Source organism: Chlorocebus sabaeus, chromosome 26, assembly GCF_047675955.1.
Source record: "Chlorocebus sabaeus isolate Y175 chromosome 26, mChlSab1.0.hap1, whole genome shotgun sequence".
Taxonomy (NCBI): domain Eukaryota; kingdom Metazoa; phylum Chordata; class Mammalia; order Primates; family Cercopithecidae; genus Chlorocebus; species Chlorocebus sabaeus.
The window spans coordinates 52,671,947-52,695,654 of NC_132929.1; the positions used below are offsets into that span (position 1 = coordinate 52,671,947).

Below are 23,708 nucleotides of genomic sequence, written 5' to 3' on the forward strand. Positions count from 1 at the left end.
TGGACAATGGACATAAAGGATAGACAATGAAGAATCATAACTGCAAGCAGGGTGGTGAATGATGAGAATGACTTAATGGGTATAATGAACATTATATCAGTGATAGATACACTAAAAGCCCAGACTACACCCCTATGAAATATATCTTTGTAACAAAATTGCACTTGTACCTCAACCCTTAAATTTATACAAAATAAGAAAAAGAAAAATGCAGGGTCCTTCATTCAAATGTATTAACAATTTCAAGATAGCAATAGTCTACTTAAACCAGTGTGGAACCCTTCTGAGCACAGGGTTACATGCCTAGGAGGCCAGTTTGGTTTTCTGCCCTGCAAAATTACATATATACAATATCATATAAACAAAGTTCTTGTCTGTGGCAATAACAAAAACAATAGAAAGGGGAAAAAACGTATATGGGCAACAATAGGGTAATTGTTGAATATATTACAGAATATTCTTTATATATATATATATTTTCTGAGACAGGGTCTCACTCTGTTGCCCAGTTTAGAGTGCAGAGGTGCAATCATGGCTCACTGCAGCCTCAGCCTCTTGGGCTCAAGCAATTCTCCCACCTCAGCTTTCTGAATAGCTGGGATTACTGGCACATGTCACCATGTCTGGCTAATTTTTGCTTTTTTTTCCACATGCCCATAATCCCAGCACTTTGGGAGGCCAAAGTGGGTGGATTGCTTTAGCTCAGCAGTTTCAGACTAGTTTGGGCAACATGGCAAAATCCCATATCTACAAAAAATACAAAAATTATCTAGACAGGGTGGCACGTGCCTGTAGTCCCAGCTACTTGGGGGGCTGAGGTGGGTAGACTGCCTGAGCCTGGTAGCTTGAGGCTGTAGTGACGTGAGATTGCACCATTGCACCCCACCCTGGGCAACAGAGTGAGACCATGTGTCTCCAAAAATATGTATCTATCTATCTATCTATCTATCTATCGATTATATATATAATATCTATGTTATATATATGCAGAGATGTATAATATATAGGTTATATAGGTTCTATATATAAGTATATAAAAATAGGTAATACTTAGGAATGAAATTAAAATATTTTAAAAATGGTATCTTAGAGGAAAGGAAAATATTTTAGAAATAAAGAGGCATTTCAATTATGACTTTATGTAATTGTTAAAGCAGTGTTAGGCCAACTACAGCCCACAGCCCACTGCTCAAATAAAATGTTATTTGAACATGGTCACACAAATTCATTTATGTATTCTCTGTGACCCCCTTATGCTACAAAGACAGATAGTTGAATAAGTGAGACTCACAAAGCCTTAAATATAGACCCTCACTTTAGGCCCATAAACCCTAAAATGTTCACAACCTGGTCCTTTCTAAAAAAACGTTTGGTGACTGGCAAGACGGCCGAAAGGAACAGCTCCATTCTGCAGCTCCCAGGGAGATCAACGCAGAAGGCGGGTGATTTCTGCATTTCCAATAGATGTACCTGGCTCATCTCATTGGGACTGGTTAGACAGTGGGTACAGCCCATGGAGGGCGAGCCAAAGCAGGGTGGGGTGTTGCCTCACCCAGGAAGTACAAGCGTTTGGGAAACTCCCTTCCCTAGCCAAGAGAAGCCTTGAGGGACTGTGCCTTGAGGAATGGTGCACTCCAGCCCAGATACTATGCTTTTCCCAAGGTATTCGCAACCTGCAGACCAGGAGATTCCCTCGGGTACCTATGCCTCCAGGGCCCTGGGTTTCAAGCACAAAACTGGGTGGCCATTTGGGCAGACAGCGAGCTAGCTGCAGAAGTTTTTTTTTTTAATACCCCAGTGGCGCCTGGAACACCACTGAGACAGAACCATTCACTACCCTGGAAAGGCGGCTGAAGCCAGGGAGCCAAGTGGTCTTGCTCAGCAGATCCCACCCCCATGGAGGCCAACAAGCTAACATCCACTGGCTTGAAATTCTTGCTGCCAGCATAGCAGTCTGAAGTCGACCTAGGAAGCTCGAGCTTGGTGTGGGGAGAGGTGCCTGCCATTACTGAGGCTTGGGTAGGCAATTTTCCCTTCACAGCGTAAACAAAGCAACTGGGAAGATCGAGATGGGTGGAAGCATCACAGCTCAGCAAAGCTCCTGTAGCCAGACTGCCTCTCTAGACTCCTCTCTGGGCAGGGCATATCTGAAAGAAAGGCAGCAGCCCCAGTCTGGGGCTTATAGATAAAACTCCCATCTCCCTGGGGCAGAGCACCTGGGGGAAGGGATGGCTGAGGGCACAGCTTCAGAAGACTTAAATGTTCCAGCCTGCTGGCTCTGAAGAGAGCAGCGGATCTCCTAGCACAGTGCTCGAGCTCAAATAAAGGACTAACTGCGGTCTCAAGTGGGTCCCTGACCCCCGTGCCTCCTGACTAGGCGACACCTCCCAGCAGGGGTCAACAAACACCTCATACAGGAGAGCTCTGGCTGGTATCTGGTGGGTACCCCTCTGGAACAAAGCATTCAGGGGAAAAAACAGGCAGCAATCTTTGCTGTTCTGCAGCATCCACTGGTGATACCCAGGCAAACAGGGTCTGGAGTGGACCTTCAGCAAACTCCAGCAGACCTGAAGCAGGGGGTCCTGTTAGAAGAAAAACTAACAAACAGAAAGGAATATGATCAACAGTAGCAAAAAGGACATTCACACAGAAACCCCATCCGAAGGTAAGCAACACCAAAGACCAAAGGTAGATAAATCCAGGAAGATGAGGAAAAACCAGCGCAAAAAGGCTGAAAATTCCAAACACCAGAAGGCCTCTTCTCCTCCAAAGGATCACAACTCCTTGCCAGCAAGGGAATAAAAATGGATGGAGAATGAGTTTGACAAATTAACAGGAGTAGGCTTCAGAAGGTGGGTAATAACAAATTCCTCTGAGCTAAAGGAGCATCTTATAACCGAATACAAGGAAGCTAAGAACCTTGAAAAAAGGTTAGAGGAATTGCTAACTAGGGTAACCAGTTTAGAGAATAACATAAATGACCTGATGGGGCTGAAAAACACAGCACAAGAACTTCGTGAAGCATACACAAGTATCAATAGCTGAATCAATCAAGCGGAAGAAAGGACATCAGAGACTGAAGATCAACTAAATGATATAAAGCATGAAGACAAGATTAGAGAAAAAAGGAATGAGAAAAGCCTCCAAAAAATATGGGAATATGTGAAAAGAACAAAACTACATTTGATTGGTGTGCCTGAAAGTGACAGAGAGAATGGAACCAAGTTGGAAAACACTCTTCAGGATATTATCCATGAAAACTTCCCCAACCTAGCAAGACAGGCCAACACTCAAATTCAGGAAATACAGAGAATGTCAGAAAGATACTCCTCTAGAATAGCAACCCAAAGACACATAATCATCAGATTCACTAAGGTTGAAATGAAGGAAAAAATGTTAAGGGCAGCCAGAGAGAAAGGTCAGGTTATCCACAAAGGGAAGCCCATCAGACTAACAGCAGATTTATCTGCAGAATCCCTACAAGCCAGAAGAGAGTAGGGGCCAATATTCAACATTCTTAAAGAAAAGAATTTTCAACTCAGAATTTCATATCCAGTCAAATTAAGCTTCATAAGCAAAGGAGAAATAAAATCCTTTACGGACAAGCAAATGCTGAGCGATTTTGTCACCACCAGGCCTGCCTTATAAGAGCTCCTGAAGGAAGCAATAAATATGGAAAGGAAAAACTGGTACCAGCCACTGCAAAAACATATCAAACTGTAAAGACCATCAACACTATGAAGAAATTGAATCAACTAACCGGCAAAATAACCAGCTAGAATAATAATGATAGGATGAAATTCACACATAACAATATTAACCTTAAATGTAAATGGGCTAAATGCCCTAATTAAAAGACACAGACTGGCAAATTGGATAGAGTCAAGAACCACTGGTGTGCTGTATTCAGGAGGCCCGTCTCATGTGCAAAGACAAGAATAGGCACAAAATAAAGGGATGGAGGAAGATCTACCAAGCAAATTGCAAAAGAAAAGCAGGAGTTGCAATCCTAGTCTCTGATAAAACAGACTTATAGCCAACAAAGATCAAAAGAGACAAAGAAGGGCATTACACAATGGTAAAGGGATAAATGCAACAAGAAGAGCTACCTATCCTAAATATATATACACCTAATACAGGAGCACCCAGATTCATAAAGCAAGTTCTTAGAGATGTACAAAAAGACTTTGACTCCCACGCAATAATAGTGCGAGACTTTGACACCCCACTGTCAGTATTAGATCAACGAGACAGAAAATTAACAAGGATATTCAGGACTTGAACTCGGCTCTGGACTAACTGGACCTAATAGACATCTACAGAACCCTCCACCCCAAATCAACAGAATATACATTCTTCTCAGTACCACATCACACTTATTCTAAAACTGACCACATAATTGGAAGTAAAACACTCATCAGCGAATGCAAAAGAACAGAAATCATAACAGTTTCTCAGATCACAATGCAACCAAATTAGAACTCAGGATTAAGAAACTCACTCAAAACTGCACAACTACATGGAAACTGAAAAAACCGCTCCTGAATGAGTACTGGGTAAATAACAAAATTAAGGCAGAAATAAGTAAGTTCTTTGAAATCAATGGGAACAAATACAAAATGTACCAGAATCTCTGGGACACTGCCAAAGTAGTGTTTAGAGGGAAATTTACAGCACTAAATGCACACAGGAGAAAGCACGAAATATCTAAAATCAATACCCTAACATCACAATTAGAAGAATTAGAGAAGCAAGAGCAAACAAATTCAAAAGCTAGCAGAAGACAAGAAATAACTAGCATCAGAGCAGAACTGAAGGAGACAGAGACACAAAAAACCCTTCAAAAAAAAAAAAAAAATTCAGTGAATCCAGGAGGTGGTTTTTTGAAAAGATTAACAAAATAAATAGACTACTAGCCAGATGAATAAAGAAGAAAAGAGAGAATAATCAAATAGGCACAATAAAAAATGATAAAGAAGATATTACCACTTATCCCACAGAAATACAAACTACCATCAGAGAATACTATAAACACCTCTATGCAAATAAACTAGAAAATCTAGAAGAAATGGATAAATTCCTGGACACATACACCCTCCCAAGACTAAAGCAGAAAGAAGAAGAAAACCTGAATATACTAATAAAAAGTTCTGAAATTGAGGCAGTAATAGCCTACCAACCAAAAAAAAAAAAAAAAAAAAAAAGCCCAGGACCAGACGGATTCAAAGCCAAATTCTAAGAGAGGTACAAAGAGGAGCTGGTACCATTCCTTCTAAAACTACTTCAAACAATGGAAAAACAGGGACTCCTCCCTAACCCATTTTATGAGGCCAGCATCATCCTGATACCAAAACTAGGCAGAGACACAACAAAAAAATAAAATTTCAGGCCAATATCCCCGATGAACACCGATGCGAAAATCCTCAATAAAATACTAGCAAACTGAATCCAGCAGCCCATTAAAAAGCTTATCCATCATGATCAAGTCGGCTTCATCCCTGGAATGCAAGGTTGGTTCAACATACACAAATCAGTACTATCGATAACATAAACAGAACCAATGAGAAAAACCACAAGATTATCTCAATAGATGCAGAAAACGTCTTCGATAAAATTCAACACCCCTTCATGCTAAAAACTCTCAATAAACTAGGTATTGATGGAACATATCTCAACATAATAAGAACTATTTATGACAAACCTACAGCCAAGATCATACTGAATGGGCAAAAGCTGAAAGCATTCCCTTTGAAAACTGGCAAAGACAAGGATGCCTTCTCTCACTACTCCTATTCAACATAGTATTGGAAGTTCTGGCCAGGACAATCAGGCAAGAGAAAGAAATAAAGGGTATTCAAATAGGAGGAGAGGAAGTCAAATTGTCTGTTTATAGATGACGTGACTGTATATTTAGAAAACCCCATCATCTAAGCCCCAAATCTCCTTAAGCTGATAAGCAACTTCAGCAAAGTCTCAGGATACAAAATCAACGTGCAAAAATCACAAGCATTCCTATACACCAATAATGGACAAACAGAGAGTAAAATCATGAGTGAACTCCCATTCACAATGGCTACAAAGAGAATAAAATAAGTAGCAAAACAACTTACAAGGGATGTGAAGGACCTCTTCAAGGAGAACTACAAACCACTGCTCAAGGAAGTAAGAGAGGACACACACAAATGAAAAACATTCCATGCTCATGGATAGGAAGAATCAATATCGTGAAAATGGCCATACTGCCAAAAGTAATTTATAGATTCAATGCTATCCCCATCAAGCTACCTATGACTTCCTTCACAGAATTAGAAAAAACTACTAAATTTCATATGGAACCAAAAAGGAGCCTGTATAGCCAAGAGAATCCTAAGCAAAAAGAACAAAGCTGGAGGCATCACGCTACCTGTCTTCAAACTATACTACAAGGCTACAGTAACCAAAACAGCATGGTACTGGTACCAAAACAGAGATATAGACCAATGGAACAGAACACAGCCCTCAGAAATAATGCCACACATCTACAACCATCTGATCTTTGACAAACCTGACAAAAACCAGAAAGAAGGAAAGGATTCCCTATTTAATTAATGGTGTTGAGAAAACTGGCTAGCCTTATGCAGAAAACTGAAACTGGACCCCTTCCTTACACCTTATACAAAAATTAACTCATGATGGATTAAAGACTTAAATGTAAGGTCTAAAATCATAAAAACCCTAGAAGAAAACCTAGGCAATACCATTCAGGCACAGGCATGGGCAAAGAATTCATGACTAAAATATCAAAAAGTATGGCAATAAAAGACAAAATTGACAAATGAGATGTAATTAAACTAAAGAGCTTCTGCATAGCAAAAGAAACTATCATCAGAGTGAACAGGCAACCTACAGAATGGGAGAATGTTTTTGCTATCTATCCATCTGACAAAGGGCTAATATCCAGAATCTACAAGGAACTTAAATTTACAAGAAGAAAAAACAAACAACCCCTTCAAAAAGTGGGCAAAGATATATGAACAGACACTTCTAAAAAGAAGACATTTATGCGGCCAACAAACATATGATAAAAGGCTCATCATCAATGGTCATTAAAGAAATGCAAATCAAAACCACAATGAGATACCATCTCATGCCAGTTAGAATGGCGATCATTGAAAAGTCAGGAAACAATGGATGCTGGAGAGGATGTGGAGAAATAGGAACACTTTTACATTGTTGGTGGCAGTGTAAATTAGTTCAACCATTGTGGAAGACAGGGTGGCGACTTCTCAAGGATCTAGAACTAGAAATGCCATTTGACTGAGCAATCCCATCACTGGATATATACCCAAAGGATTATAAATCATTCTACTATAAAGACACATGCACACGTATGTTTATTGCAGCACTGTTCACAATAGCAAAGACTTGGAACCAACCCAAATGCCCATCAATTATAGACTGGATAAAGAAAATGTGGCATATATACATCGTGGAATACTATACAGCCACAAAAAAGGATGAGTTCATGTCCTTTACAGGGACATGGATGAAGCTGGAAACCGTCATTCTCAGCAAACTAACACAGGAACAGAAAACTAAACACCCTATGTTCTCACTTATAAGTGGGAGCTGAACAATGAGAATGCATGGACACAGGGAAGGAAACATCACACACTGTGGCCTGTTATGGGGTAAGGGGATAGAGGAGGGACAGCATTAGGAGAAATACCTAATATAGATGATGGGTTGATGGGTGCAGCTTGGCACATGTATACCTACGTAACAAACCTGCATGTTCTGCACATGTATCCCAGAAATTAAAGTATAATTAAAAAAACGAAAAACTTTTGCCAGCACCCAGTTTCTAGCAGTAATAAAATGAATATGTATTAAGCATAATGTTATCTACTATATTTTTTTAAAATAATAAAAACATACACAAGTATATATTTACAATTCAATAATAAAAAAAGATAATTCACCAAAAATGGCAAAATATCTGAATAGACACTTGCCATATGAAGAAATAAATGGCCTACACATACATGAGCAGACACTCAACACCATTAGGATTATCGTGGAAATTCTAAATAAAATTTTTAAATGCCACTACATACCCACCTGAATGCCTAAAATTAAAAAGATTGACAACATCAAATCTTACCAAGGATATGAAACAACAGGAACTCTCACACATTGTTGGAAGGAAGGTAAAATGGTAATAATACTTTGAAAAAAAGGTCTCATGGTTACTTATAAACCTAAACATACACATATCAAAGGACTTTGCACATTCATGCCTAGGTATTCACCCAAGAAAATGAAAACTTATATCCAAAATTTATTTCCAAAATGTAGAAAGAGCCCAAGTATCCATCATTAGTGGAATACACAAACAAATCAAGGCTACATTTACTCATAGGAGTACTGTCCAGTAATAAAAAGGAATGAATTGATAAACACAACATGGGTGAATCACAAAAACACGCTGAATGAAAGAAGGCTTATATAAAAGAGTACATACTATTTGATTACATTTATAGAAAGTTCTACAACAGACGATTCTCATCTGTGGTGAAAGACAAGCTCTACAACTGGCCATTCTAATCAATGATGAAAGAAAATCAGAATAGTGGTTGCCTCTTGGGTGGGAGTAAAGGGTTTGACCAAGGATATATAATAACCTTCTGGGATGATGATACTGTGCAAATTTTGAGAGGCGTTTAAAATACTCAGTGTATGCATTAGTCAAAATTTATCAAATGTCACCCTTAAGATCTGTGCATTTTGTTACATGTAAATTTTATCTCAAAACAAACACACAAACAAGGATAAACAAATAATGAACTTCAGTTAATAACATGCATATTGAAATACTGGAGGAGGAATACACTGATGTATGCAATTTACTTTCATGCATCAAAATCTGATGGATTGATAATGGATAAAGGGATGGAAAAATGAATAAATGTGATTAAGTATAGTAAATAATTACAGAATATATGTAGAGGATATATAAGTTTCCACAGTAAAATTCCAACTTTTCTGAATTCTTGAAAAATTTCATAATAAAATGCTAGAAAAAATACAAAAATATCTATTATGATATTACACACTTTGTACCAAACATATAACATATTTTTCAAAAAATAAGGAATAGTTACAATTAGTAAACTGTATTAAGAAAGAAGATCCCAAATTCCAAAGGCAGAAATCACTGAACAACATATACACTTAAAATTAAGCAAACCTAATAGAAAAATAGTATACTTGGAAAGTACACACACACACACACACACACACACACACACACATATATATATATATTTTTTTTGAGATGAAGTCTCACTCTTGTCACCCAGGCTGGAGTGCAATGGCACGATCTCAGCCTACTGCAACCTCCACTTCCCAGGTTCAAGCAATTCTCCTGCCTCAGCCTCCCAAGTAGCTGGGATTACAGGCACTTGCCACCATGCCTGACTAATTTTTGTACTTTTAATAGAGACAGGGTTTCACCATAATGGCCATGCTGGTCTCGAACTCCTGACCTCAGGCGATCTGCCCACCTCGGCCTCCCAAAGTGCTGGGATTACAGGCGTGAGCCACCACGCCCCACCCAGAAAGTATTTTTTAAAAATATTTCTAAATAACTCTTGGATTCAAAATAAAATCAATATCAATTATGTGGAGATGAATAAAAACAAAAACACTCTCTACGAAAACACAATAAGATGGATAAAAGAAGAAATGAAGTCAAAGTGAAAACAAAATAGAAAACAGAAAGATCGAATCTATACATTTTAAAGCAATTTTTGGAAAGGACCAATAAAAAACCACCTCTGAAAAGTTTACTCAAAAAAAAAACAACAGAAGAAATTTCTAATACTAGCAAGAAAAACCAAAGAAAAAAATATATTGAGAATTAAAGAAAATGTTAATGTGGATACACAGAAGTTGAAAATTATGCATTTTATTTAAAAACTAACAGCAGTATATATATTCCAAAATAAGAACAATGGTGTTCCATCATGAATGGGCGATGGATGTTGTCAAATAAGTTTTTTCTCCATCTAACGATAAGTATGTAAGTTTTGTTATTTAGCCTGGTTATTTGAGGGTTTTAAATTAGCATTTTATATGATTACATATTCTCTCTTAGCACATCAATTACAGTCCTATGCTGTATAAGGATGTTTCACTGACAGACTGCATATATGACAGTGGTCCCAAAAGATTATAATACTGTATTTTTAATGTATCTTTTCTATGTTTAGTTACATTTAGATACACAAATATTTATCATTTTGTTACAATTGCCTATAGTATTCAGTACAGTAACATGGCATACAGGTTTGTAGCCTAAGAGCTATAGGCCATACCATATAGCTTAAGTGTAGAGTAGGCTACACTATCTAGGTTTGTGTATGTATACTCTGATGTTTAAATAATGATGAAATTGCTTAAGGACACATTTCTCAGAACGTATTTTCATTGTTAAGTGATGTATGACTGTACATTTCTTATTTCTACTTTCATAGTTGCAAACTAAGTTTGCAGTACACATTTACAATTATTCCAAGCCCAGTTTCAAATAACACTATACTGCTTCACAGGTAGTGCTGTGAAGTACCTTCTAATAACAAAATATTCCTCATTCTGCCTTCTTATCCCTTCTATCATTGCTGTCACTCATTTCACTTAGAAATAAATATACAGTCATCCCTTGGTATATGTGTGAGATTGGTTCCAGGACCCCCATGTAAAGCAAAATCTGCACATATTCAAGTTCTGCCGTGGGCCCCTTGGAATCTGCAAATATGAAAAGTCAGCCCTCCGTATCCATGAGTTTTATATCCTGAGAATACTATATTTTCAATCCCTGTTTGGTTGAAAACATCTGCACATCATTGGGCTTGGGTAGTTCAAACTGATGCTGTTTAAGGGTCAACACATAAGCATACATAATAGAAAACATTGTTGCTATTATTGTTTTGAACAAACTGTTATCTGTTAAATTAATAAGAAAAATGTTATTTTATCTATGTTTATTCATTCTTCAAAATTCTTCCTTTTGTTACACAGATCTGAGTTTCTGACCTATATCATTTAACTTCTCTCTAAAGAACTTCTTTTAACATTTCCTGCAAGGCAAGTCTAATAGCAACAAATTCCCTCAATTTAGTTTATCTGAAAAAGTTTTTATTTCTTCATTTTTGAAGTATAACTTTGCACAGTGCAGAATTTTAGGTTGGTGAGGTTTTTTTCTAATCTTTGCTCCCATATAGGTACGGTGCTTCTTTTCCCTTTGGTGTCTTTCAGGATTTTTCATTTCTCTTTGATTTACTGCAATTTGAATATGATAACGCTCACAGGTAGAATTTTTTGTTTTTATTTTTTTGGGGAAGCATTTATCTTGCTTGGTGTTCTCCTATTCTCCAAACTTACTGGATCTAGGATTTGGTGTCTGTCACTAATTTGGGGAAAATTCTCAGTCATCATTGTTTCAAATACTGCTTCTGTTCCTCCTCACTTTCTTTTCCCTTCTGATATCCCAACTACATGTACATTATACCTTTTTGTAGTTGTCCCACGGTTTTAATTACTCTGTTCACTTTTTCCCCAGTCTTCTTTAAATTGCTTTTCACTTTTGGAAGTTACTATTCCTTCCATATAGTAACTTCCATATAGTATTCCTTGTCATATCCTCAAGTTGAAATTATTTCCTCAGCTATCTGGTCTACTAATGAGCCTGTCAACAGCAATGTTCACTTCTGTTACCGTGTTTTTAAATTTTGGCATTTCTATTTTTATTGTTTCTTAGAATATTGGGCTGGGCACAATGGCTCTCGCCTATAATCCCCGTGCCTTGGGAGGCTGAGGCAAGAGGACTGCTTGAGGCCAGAAGCTCAAGATCAGCCTGGGCAACAATATAGTGAGATCTTGTCTCTTTAAAAAAAAAAAAAAAAAAAAAAAAAAAAAAAAGCTGGGCATGGTGGCATGTGCCTGTAGTCCTAACTCCTCAGGAGGCTGAGTTGGGAGTTGCCTGAGCCCAGGTGGCTGAGGTTACAGTAAGCTATGATCATGCCACTGCACTTCAGCCTGGGCAACAGAATGAGATCTTTGATTAAAAGGTCTCACTTAAAAAAATTTTATCTCCCAGCTTATATTATCTATGTGTCATTGCATGTTGTCCACTTTTTCCATTAATGCCCTAGCATATTATTAATAGTTGTTTAAATTTCTGATCCAGTAATTCCAACATTTCTGCTGTATTTGACTCTGAATCTGATGCTAGTTCAGTCTCTTCAAATTGCATTTTTTGCCTTTTAGTATATCCTGTCAGTTTTTTGAAAGATGGACATGATGTACTGGGTAAATGGAACTATGGTAGTAAATAAGTCTTTAGTAAAATCATGGTAAGAGGTGAAAGCAGGGTAAATGTTCTATAATTCTATGATTAGATCTCACTCTTTTGGTGAGCCTATGCAGCTTGACTGTTACTTTAACCAGTGCTTCTCTTTTTTTTCCCCTTATGTGGAAAAGCATGGCTAATGAACGTTTAAGAGTTGGGTTTTCCCACTTTACCAGGTAGAATTGGCTATGATAAAACCCCAGAAGGTTAGACTCTGGTGAAATAGTTTTTTCTTTCCTGAGGGCAGGGCTTGGTAAGAACGGAATGCTCTGACATAGTTTAAAATAATTACTTTTCCCTTCCCACGATGCCACTGTGGTGCTCAGTGGCCTACTCTACAGAGGACCCCAAGAGACTCTGCAACTGAGAAAACCAGTGCCAGCATAGCCCTGTGTGCCCACTCCCAGCTTTCAACATCACTGACCCCACAGTTTATGTCTTCCCAAACCCCACCTGAGTCACCCACCATCCTCTACACCCTAATGTCACCCCAGCCAGCACCACCATGCATGTCCCTCAAGAAATCCAGCATGACTATCACACAAGTCCACAATCAGCCCCAGACCTCATGCAAAATAGAAAGTTTTCCTGAAAGATTAGGAACAAGGCAAGGATGCCTACTAACACCATTGCTATTGAGTACAGTTCTGGAACTCCTAACTGGAGCAATTAAGCAAGAAAAATAAATAAAATGCATCCAATTTGGGAAAGAAGTAAAATAACTGGATATGACAAAATCACACACAAAGAAAACCATAAAGTTTCCAGAAAAAAATCATGATAGTATTAATAAACAAATTCAGTAAAGTTAAAATCAACATACAAAAGTCACTAAGATTTCTATATATAAACAACAAACTATCTAAAAGGGAAATTGGAAAAACAATTCCATTTACATTAACAAGAAAAACAAAAAATTAGTAATTAAAAAGGTAAAAGACTTACACACTGAAAAGTGTAAAACACTGATTAGGGAAATTTAAAAAGACATAAATAAATGGATAGGTACCCCATGTTCATGAATTGGAAGAATTAGTATTGTTAAATTGACCATAATACCCAAAGTGATCTACATATTCAGTGCAATCCCTATAAAATTCCAAAAGCATTTCTACAGATACAAATAACAATCCTAAAACGCAAATGGAACAACAATAGTCCCCAAATAGCTAAATCAATCTTGAGCAAAAAGAACAAAACTGGAGACATCACACTTCCTGACTTTAAATTATATTACAAAACTAATCAAAACAGTATGATAGTGGCATAAAAATAGACTACAGACCAATAGAATAGAATAGAGAATTCATAAATAAGTCCACACATTCACAGTCAATTGATCTTTGACAAGGGTACCAAGAACATGCAATGGAGAAAGAACAGTCTCTTCAACATGGTGCTAGGAAAATGGAGTATCCTTATGCAAAAAAATGAAATTGAACACCAGTCTCATACAATATACAAAAATCTCAAAACATAAAAAACGTAAGATTCGAAACTATAAAAGTCTTAGAAGAAAACATAAGAAAAAAATGAAAAAGAAATTGATAAATTTCTGGACACATACAGCTTCTCAAGACTGAACAAGAAAGAAATTGAATCTGTGAACAAACCAATAATGAGTTCTGAAATTGAGACAGTAATAGCCTACCATCCCAAAAAAAAAAAAAAAAAAGCCCAGGACCAGAAGGATTCACAGCTGAAGTCTACCTGATGTACAAAGAAGCGCTGGTACTATTCCTACTGAAACTATTGCAAAAAACTGAGGAGGAGGGACTCTGCCTTAACAGATCCCATAAGGCCAGCATAATCTTGATGCCAAAACCTGGCAGATACAACAAAAAAAGAAAGCTTCAGGCAAACATCCATGATGAACACTGATGCAAAAATCCAAAATGAAATACTGGGTAAATGGAATCCAGTAGCACATCAAAAAGCTTATCCACCATGATCAAGTAGGCTTCAACCTCAGAATGCAAAGTTGGTTCAACAAAGCAAATCAATAAACATTATTCATCACATAAACAGAACTAAAGACAAAAACCACATGATGATCTCAATAGATGCAGAAATGGCTTTTGATAAAATTTAACATCCATTCACGTTAAAAACTCTCAATAAACTAGGTATTGAGGGAATATACCTCAAAATAATAAGAGCCATTTATAATAAACCCATAGTCAACACTGTATTAAACAGGCAAAACCTGGAAGCATATCCCTTGAAAGCCGGCACAAGACAAGAATGCCCTCTCTCACCACTCCTATTCAACATAGTACTGGAAGTTCTGGCTAGGGCAATCAGGCAAGAGAAAGAAATAAAGGGTATTCAAATAGGAATGGAGGAGAAACTCAAACTATCCCTGTTTGCAGATGACATGATCCTGTATTTAGAAAATCCCAGTCTCAGCCCAAAAAGCTGCTGCTGCTTTTTTTTTTTTTTTTTTTAAGACAGGGTTTCACTCTGGTTGCCCAGGCTGGAATGCAGTAGTGCAATCTCGGCTCACTGCAGCCTCGACCTCCCAGGCTCGGGTGATTCTTCCACCTCAGCCTCCCGAGTAGCTGGAACTACAGGTGAAAGCCACCATGTCTGGCTAATTTTTTTGTATTTTTAGTAAAGACAGGGTTTTGCTATGTTGCCCAGGATGGTCTCGAACTGAACTCAAGCAATCCGCCTGTTGTGGCCTACCAGAGTGTTGTGATTACAGGCACAAACCACTGTGCCCAACCCTCCAAAAGTTTCTTGAGCTGAAAAACAGCTTCACCAAAGTCTCAGGATACAAACTCAATGTGCAAAAATCACTGGTATTCCTATACACCAACAGTCAAGCTGACAGTCAAATCAGGAACTAACTCCCATTCCATATTGCCACAAAAAGAATAAAATACCTAGGAATACAGCTAAGAGGTAAAATATCTCTACAAGGAGAACTGCAAGCCACTGCTCAAAGAAATCAGAGATGACACAAAGAAATGGAAAAACACTCCATGCCCATCCATAGGAAGACTCAATATCATTAAAATGGCCATACTGCTCAAAGCAATTTATTCAATTCAAAGCTATTCCCATTAAACTACCATTGATATTCTTCACAGAACTAAAAAAAAAAAAGCAAGCTATTTTAAAATTCATATGGAACCAAAAAAGAGCCCAAATAGCCAAGGTAATCCTAAGCAAAAAGAATAACATTGGAGGCATCATGCTACCTGACTTCAAACTATACTACAGGGGTACAGTAACCAAAACAGCATGGTACTGGTATAATACAGACACACAGACCAATGGAACAGAATAGAGAGCCCAGAAATAAGGCCATACACCTACAACTATCTGATCTTCAACAAACCTGACAAAAGCAAGCAATGGGAAAAGGATTCCCCATTCAATAAATGGTGCAGGGATAACTGGCTAGCCATATGCAGAAGACTGAAACTGAACCTTTTCCTTATAGCACGTACAAAAATTAACTCAAGATGGATTACAGACTTAAATGTAAAACCCAAAAGTATAAAAACCCTAGAAGACAACCTAGACAATACCATTTGGGACATAGGCATGGGCAAAGATTTCATGACAAAGATAACAAAAGCACTTGCAGCAAAAGCAAACATTGACAAATGGTATCTCATTAAACTAAAGGGCTTCTGAACAGCAAAAGAAACTATCAACAGGGTAAACAGACAAACTACAGAATGGGAGAAAATTCTTGAAAACTATACATCCAACAAAATATCTGGCATATATAGGGAACTCAAATTTACAAGAAAAAAAACCCCTATTAAAAAGTAGGCAAAGGACATAAACAGACACTTTTCTAAAGAAGATATACATATGGCCAAAAATCATATGAAAAAAAGCTCCACATCACTGATCACTAGAGAAATGCAAATCAGAACCATAATGAGATACCATGTCATACCAATTAAAATGGCTATGATTTAAAAGTCAAAAAATCACAGATGCTCGCAAGGTTGCAGAGAAAAAGAAATGCTTACACACTGTTGGTGGGAGTGTAAATTAGTTCAGCCATTGTGGAAGATAGTGTGGTGATTCCTCAAAGGGCCTAAAGACAGAAATACCATTCAACCCAGCAATCTCGTTACTGGATATATATCCAAAGGAATATAAATCATTCTATTATAAAGACATATGCACACACATATGTTCATCACCACACTATTCACAGTAACAAAGACATGGAATCAATTTAAATGCCCATGAATGATAGACTGGATAAAGAAAATGTGGTATGTATACACCATGGAATATAATACAGCCATAAAAAGGAATGAGATCATGTCCTGTGCAGGGACATGGATGGTGCTACAGGCCATTATCCTTAGCAACCTAACACAGGAAGAGAAAACCAAATATCCCATGTTCTCATTTATAAGTGGGAGCTAAAAGATAAGAACACATAGACACATAGAGGGGAACAACATACATTGGGGCCTGTTGGAGGATGGACGATGGGAGGAGGGAGAAGACCAAGAAAAATAACTAAGGAGTACTAGGCTTAATACCTGGGTGATGAAATAGTCTGTACAACAAACCCCGACGACACAAGTTTACTACCTATGTAACAAACCTGCACTTGTAACCCTGAACTTAAAAGTTAAAAAACAAACAACAAAAACAAACAAACAAATGAAGACTCAATAGATTCACAAAGATAGATGTCATACAATGTGTATTCTCTGACCACAACAGGATGAAGTTAGACATCTGTAACAAAAAAATCAACCTGAAAAATTCACAAATTTGTGAAAAATAACACATTTTTACACAACCAATGAATCACAAAAGTAGTCAAAGAAAAATCAGAAAATACAGAAAATGAAAATGAAAGCACAACATATCAAAATGTATGGGACACAGTGAAAGAAGGGGGACATTTATAAGCATTTACATTTAACAAAGTAGAAAAAGAAGAAAAATCTAAACTCAAAGCTAAACCCAAAGCTTTATTATTTCCTTCGGAAAGAATAATAAAGATTAGTACAGGGATAAATGAAACAGAATTTTATAATATAGAGAAAAATCAATGAAACCAACAGCTGGCTCTTCCATAAGACAATTAAACTGACAAACCTTTAGCTAGATTGACTATGAAAAGAAACTAATTGCTAAATTCAGAAATGAAAGTGGGCACATTACTACTGATTCTACATACATAAGAAGGATTCAAAGAGAGTACTATTAACAACTGTATGGCAATAAATTGGATAACCTACACAAAACAGACCACTTCCTAGAAACCCAAAATATGTCAAAATCTAATGATGAAGAAATATAAGACCTAAAAGATATATAATTAAGTTGATTAGTAATCAAAATCTCTCATTAAAGAAAAGCCTTGGACTTGATGGATTCACTAGTGAATTCTACCAAGCATTTAAAGAAGATGTAATAGCACGCTGAGTGGGGCAGATTGCTTGAGCCCAAGAGTTCGAAAGCAGCCTGGGCTACATGGTAAGATCCCATCCCTACAAAAAAATACAAAAATTATCCGAGTTGATGGCACACTCCTGTAGTCCCAAGCTACTCAGGAGGCTGAAGTGGGAGGATCCCTTGAATCCAGGAGGCAGAGGTTACAGTGAGCTGAGATCGCGCCACTGCACTCCAGCTTGGCAACAGAGCAAGAGTTCACCTCAAAAACAAAAATGTGTGTATGTGTATATACATATATAGACACACACGCAAATGAGGCCAGGCACGGTGGCTCATGCCTGTAATCCCAGCACTTTGGGACACCAAGGTAGGCGGATCACAAGGTCAGGAGACTGAGACCATCCTGGCTAACACGGTGAAACTCCATCTCTACTAAAAATACAAAAAATTAGCTGGGCGTGGTGGCACACACCTGTAATCCCAGCTACTTGAGAGGCTGAGGCAGGAGAATTGCTTGAACCCAGGAGCTGGGGGTTGCAGTGAGCTGAGATTCCACCATTGCACTCCAGCCTGAGCGACAGAGCGAGACTCTGTCTGAAAAAGAAAAGAATATACAAATGTCCAAAAAGCACATGAAAAGATGTCTAACACCACTAATTGTTAGGTAAATGCAATCTGAAACTAAAATGAGATACTATCACAACTATATGGATGGCTACCATCAAAAAAAGCAGAAAATAACAAGTACTGATGAGGACGTGGAGATATTGTTACTCTTGTGCAGAGCTGATGAGAATGTAAAAAATGGTATAGCTACTGTGGAAGACAGTGTGCTGGTTCCTCAACATATTAATAACAAAAATAGATCTGCTATATGATCTAGCAATTCCACTTCTGGGTATACACAGAAAAGAATGAAAAGCAGGGACTCAAAGAGATATTTGTGTACCCATGTTCACAGCAGCATTATTCATAATTGCTAAATAGCGGAAGCAATCCAAATGTCTAACGATAGATTAATGGATAAGCAACACATATAGTGGAGTATCATTCTGCCCTAGCAAGGATGAATATTCTTATTCTTGGTGCAACATGGATAAATCTTGAGGATATCATGATAAATGAAATAAGCCTATCACAAAAAGACAAATACTGTATATCTACACTTATATGAGTTACCCAGAGTAGTCAATATCATAATAATAGAAAGTAGAATGGTGGCTGCCAAGTGCTAGGAACAGGAGGTATGGGAAATTATTGTTTAATGGGTATAGTTTTAGTTTTGTAAGATAAAAATAGTTCTGGAGATGGATGATGTAATAGCTACACAACAATATGAATGTACTTAATATCACTAAACTGTATTAATAATGAGTAAGATAGTAAATTTTGCTATATGTATTTCATCACCATTTTAAAAAATGAAAAAAACATACACTGGTAGCCATCTATGTCTCCTAGATATAGTATAGATATGAAGTATTGATTACTTAATTTGCTTTCCTTGTTGATATATACAGTTTTTGGGAAGATGTATACAGAAATTTGAATTTAAGTAGCATTACTATCCTTTAGGGCCTCTTATCATTTTAGTGGAAAAAGCTCATACTGTATCAAAATTAAAAGTTTGCAATCATCATAAGCATTTCCTCACAGCATTAAAATGTCTATAAATATAATTTTTAAAAATTCAATTAAGTAGTTTGGAATTTCAAAAGTAAAACAAATTGGGCACTTTTAACTTCCTTTTCCTTGTATTACCTGATCATATCCAATATTTTTTCCTACCGATGAATGATCTTGCTCATATTAATTTATACAAGGTATTTATATATAAGATGAGCTCTGTATCATTTTTGTTGTAAATATTTCTACCCCTCTTTTTTCTTTATGGTATTTAACCAAGCATAAAGTTTTCACTTTGATAGAGTCAAATTCATCAGTCTTTTCTTCTCTGACTCCTGTGTCTAGAAGTTTATTTAGAAGGGACTTTGACATTTCCTCTGTTTTCTTCTAGTGCTTTTACAGTTCCATGTTTTTATCATTACATCTTTGATTAATCGGCAATTTAACTGCTAGAATAAGGAGTGAAAAGAGTATTCAACAACATTTACTGGCTAATCTTATCCTTTCCCTAATGACTTGGAATTCCACCTTTGTCATTGTATCAGTTATTACTTACTGTGAAACAAACTGCCTCAAAACCCAGTGTCTTCGAACAACTATTTGCTCCGGGCAGTTTGATCTGGGCTCAGCTAGGTAATTCTTCTGGTCTCACCTAACGTAACCGGCTAGGTGCTAACTGGTCCTGGATGGCCTTGATCCCTTGTCTAGGGTTTTCAGAAGGGACAGCTGGGACAACTGAACCTGTTTCTTCACGTGATTTCTCACTCACAAGGAGGCTGACCCAGGCTTCCTTACATGGCAGTTACTGAAGAATAAGAAAGTGCAGGTGAGAACAGAAACCACAGACCCATAAGGCTAAGGCTTGGAAGTCACATATCACTTCTACAGCTTTCAATGGGCTAAAACAAGTCACAGGTCCAGAAGTTCAAGAGGAAGGGAAACAGAGTCCACTTCTTGATAGGAGAAACAACAAAGTTATACTGCAAAGGGGCATGTATTCAGAAAGGGCTCAACTTCTTCTGGCCATCTTTTGCAAATACTATATACCACAGTCATATATACTAAATTTCCTCAAGTATTTAGATGTATTTCTAGACTGTTTTAAAAATCTCTCCCAGCCGGGCGTGACGGCTCATGCCTATAATCCCAGAACTTCGGGAGGCCAAGGCAGGCGGATCACTTGAGGTCAGAAGATCAAGACCAGTCTGGTCAACACTGGTGAAACCTCGTCTCTACTAAGAATACAAAAATTAGCTGGGTGTGGTGGCAGGCGCCTGTGATCCCAGCTACTAGGGAGGCTGAGGCACGAGAATCACTTGAACCCGGGAGGAAGAGGTTGAGACTCTTAGAGTGAGTCTCACTCTAAGACTCTTAGAGATAGAGTGAGACTTTGTCTTAAACAACAACAACAACAACAACAACAACAAAAAAAACAAAACAAAAACAAAAGAACACTCTTCCAACAATTTGCATTTTTATTCATGCGTGACTGCAGCTTTAAAATTTTATTAAATAACCATTAGCTGAGTCCTAACTCATACTCCTTCTTTCAAAAATTTTTCTTAGAAATTCTCAGACGTTTCTAAATTCTCTTTAGAATGATTTTAGATCTATGAAAAAAAGGTTGCTATTTTATAGGAATTACATTACATTTGTAGGAATATTTACAGCAAACTTACTGTCCTGTGTCTTTTATCCAAGAATATGCTCTGTCTTTCCATTTACAAAAGTCTTTTATATCTCTTCTTAGCTTTTTAAGATTTTCTTTTAATAGATCCTTCACATTTTCTCTTAAGTTTACTCTTAGGAAAGGTTGGGCATGGTGGCTCATGCCTATAATCCCAGCACTTTGGGAGGCTGAGGTGAGCGCAAGAGTTCGAGACCAAGCTGGGCAACAAGGTGAAACCCTGTCTCTACTAAAATACAAAAAATTAGCTGGGCATGGTGGCACAAATCTGTAGTCCCAGCTCCGTGGGAGGCTGAGGTACAAGAATTGCCTGAACCTGGGAGGTGTAGGTTGCAGTGAGCCTAGATCATGCCACTTTCCTCCAGACTGGGTGACAGAGCGAGACTCTGTCTTCAAAAAAAAATATGTTAAGTTTTCTCTTAAATATTTTACTTCTTTTTATTGCTACTGTAAATATATTTTCTAAGTGGTTATTGCAAAGAAAGCTATTAATTTTTGTATGCTAGATATGCTGTTGTGTAGCTTCAGGCCAGTTACCCTCTCTAGAGCTTAGTTTCCCTAATTAACCTCAAAGAATTATTGTCAGGAATGAGTTAGCACACATAAAGTCTAGCATAAGGTAATGGCTCAGTAAATGTTACCTATTATTGTTATTATATTAATTTGGTAATCCACCATCCTACTGAATTGATTTCTCTTGTTGCTTCTACTAGTTTTTCACTCCATTCTCCTGGACTTTGTGATGTACAGTATCTTCATAATCTTGATAATTTTCTTACTTCTTTAATGTTTTATATGTATTTATTTTTTTATTGCAATGCCTAATACTTTCAGAACAATAATAAATAAAAGCAGTAAGCTGATGGGTATCTTTTGACAGGCAAGACTATTTCTACTGTAAATGCAAATAATGGCTACATTAACATTCTATAGCATATGTACACCAACAAGTGGTTATGGATATTCCTCAACTTGGGGCACTTAAATTAAATTGTTTCTTGACTTTTTCACTGTTAAAGGTACCAGTAAAAGAGTCATCTATGCAAAATTAATGCAGGAACAGAAAACCAAACACCACATGTTCTCGCTTATAAAGGGGAGTTGAACAAGGAGAACACATAAACAGAGGGAGGGGAACAACACACGCTGGGGCCTGTCGAGGGGTGATGAAAGGAGGGAGAGCATTGAGACAAATAGCTAATGCATGCTGGGCTTAATACCTAGGTGATGGGTTGATAGGTGCAGCAAACCACCATGACACATGTTTACCTATGAAACAAACCTGCACATCCTGCACATGTACTGCAGAACTTAAAATAAATATTTTTTTTAAAAGAGTCATCTATGTATATAAATATCTGAGCACATTTTGCACTATTTCACTGAGCAGTCTTAGATCTGAATAAGACTTTCTAAACTGCTAATGCACACTGCTTTTCAACAAGACCACACTAGTCCCTTCAATAGTGTTTGTGAGTACTTTTCTTACTGCAGCTCTACTGACAGTATTTTTAAGAGAAGCAAAATGATGATGCCTTTGTTTACCTAGCTATTGTTTAATTACATTTACACCTCAATGGTGATATCTAAATTCTCATCTAAAATCTCGTGAGAATTGGCATTAGAGAACGCTAATTCTCTTTACGGACTGGCCTGCGGAACAATCCCTAAAGAGATCTCCTCAGAGCAAGCACCAGCACAGCCTTGCTTTGCCAGAACCTGATCTGTTAGAACAGGGATTCTCAACCTTGGCACTATTAACATTCCTCTCATCCCCGCTCGACAGGCCCCAGCATGTGTTGTTCCCCTCCCGCTGTTTATGTGTTCTCCTTGTTCAACTCCCCCTTACAAGTGTGAATACATAGTGTTTGGTTTTCTGTTCCTGCATTGATTTTGCACAGATGACTCTTTTACTGGTACTTTTCACAGTGAAAAAGTCACTGTTCTCTCTGTGAGGGTCGTCTTATACAATGAATAATATATAGCAGAATCCTAGGCCTCCACCCACATGATGCTAGCGGCCTCAAGTTGTGCTCACAAGAACTGTGCCCAGGCGCAGCCAAATATCCTCAGCAAACCCTCCTCTAATTGGATACTACTGTGTTAACACAATGTTGTTCTAGAAATCAGAAACAAAGAACCTAATTACAGACATAACATGATGGTTGAGATACACTTTTGTTATAGGCATAGACTGAAGAAAAGGAGAACTAAAATGTGGAATACTCACTTTGCTTTATAAGGTGAATCAGATCCAGAATTTTTGGTTTCCATTAAACTCTCATATTCCTTAGCCCTGAAGAGAAAAAAGGTTTTAACACAGTTATTTCACTGCTAATTTTTATAATAAAGCAAAATGTTGGCTGTATTTTTCCCCTATTAAATTTAACACTCAGCCTATTAAATTTGGTGACTGAAGTGGCTGACTACCTATGTACCTCAAGAGTTATACAATGAAAAGATAAATACAGGTAAAGAATAATACAAAAAACAGTCCTTTAATTTTAGAAATAACTAAAAAGGCAGTGGAAATAACTTGACCAGATTCTCAAAGATTTGTTTTGTTTTTGTTTTTTATACTGACTAAATACCAAAGGTTCAGAAAAATCTGAG

The 23,708-nt window shown here is 37.4% G+C and overlaps 1 protein-coding gene across 6 annotated transcripts in view; it reads right to left on the reverse strand.

Moving 5' to 3' along the window:
- Positions 1-23,708, reverse strand: part of SCAPER (S-phase cyclin A associated protein in the ER) — a 552,134-nt gene that overhangs the window by 240,733 nt on the left and 287,693 nt on the right. For all 6 annotated transcript variants that reach the window (XM_038010211.2, XM_038010215.2, XM_038010212.2 and 3 more), the window contains one exon: positions 23,326-23,391. In XM_038010211.2, the coding sequence (XP_037866139.1) occupies positions 23,326-23,391 (66 nt within the window). The remainder of the gene's footprint in view (positions 1-23,325; positions 23,392-23,708) is intronic.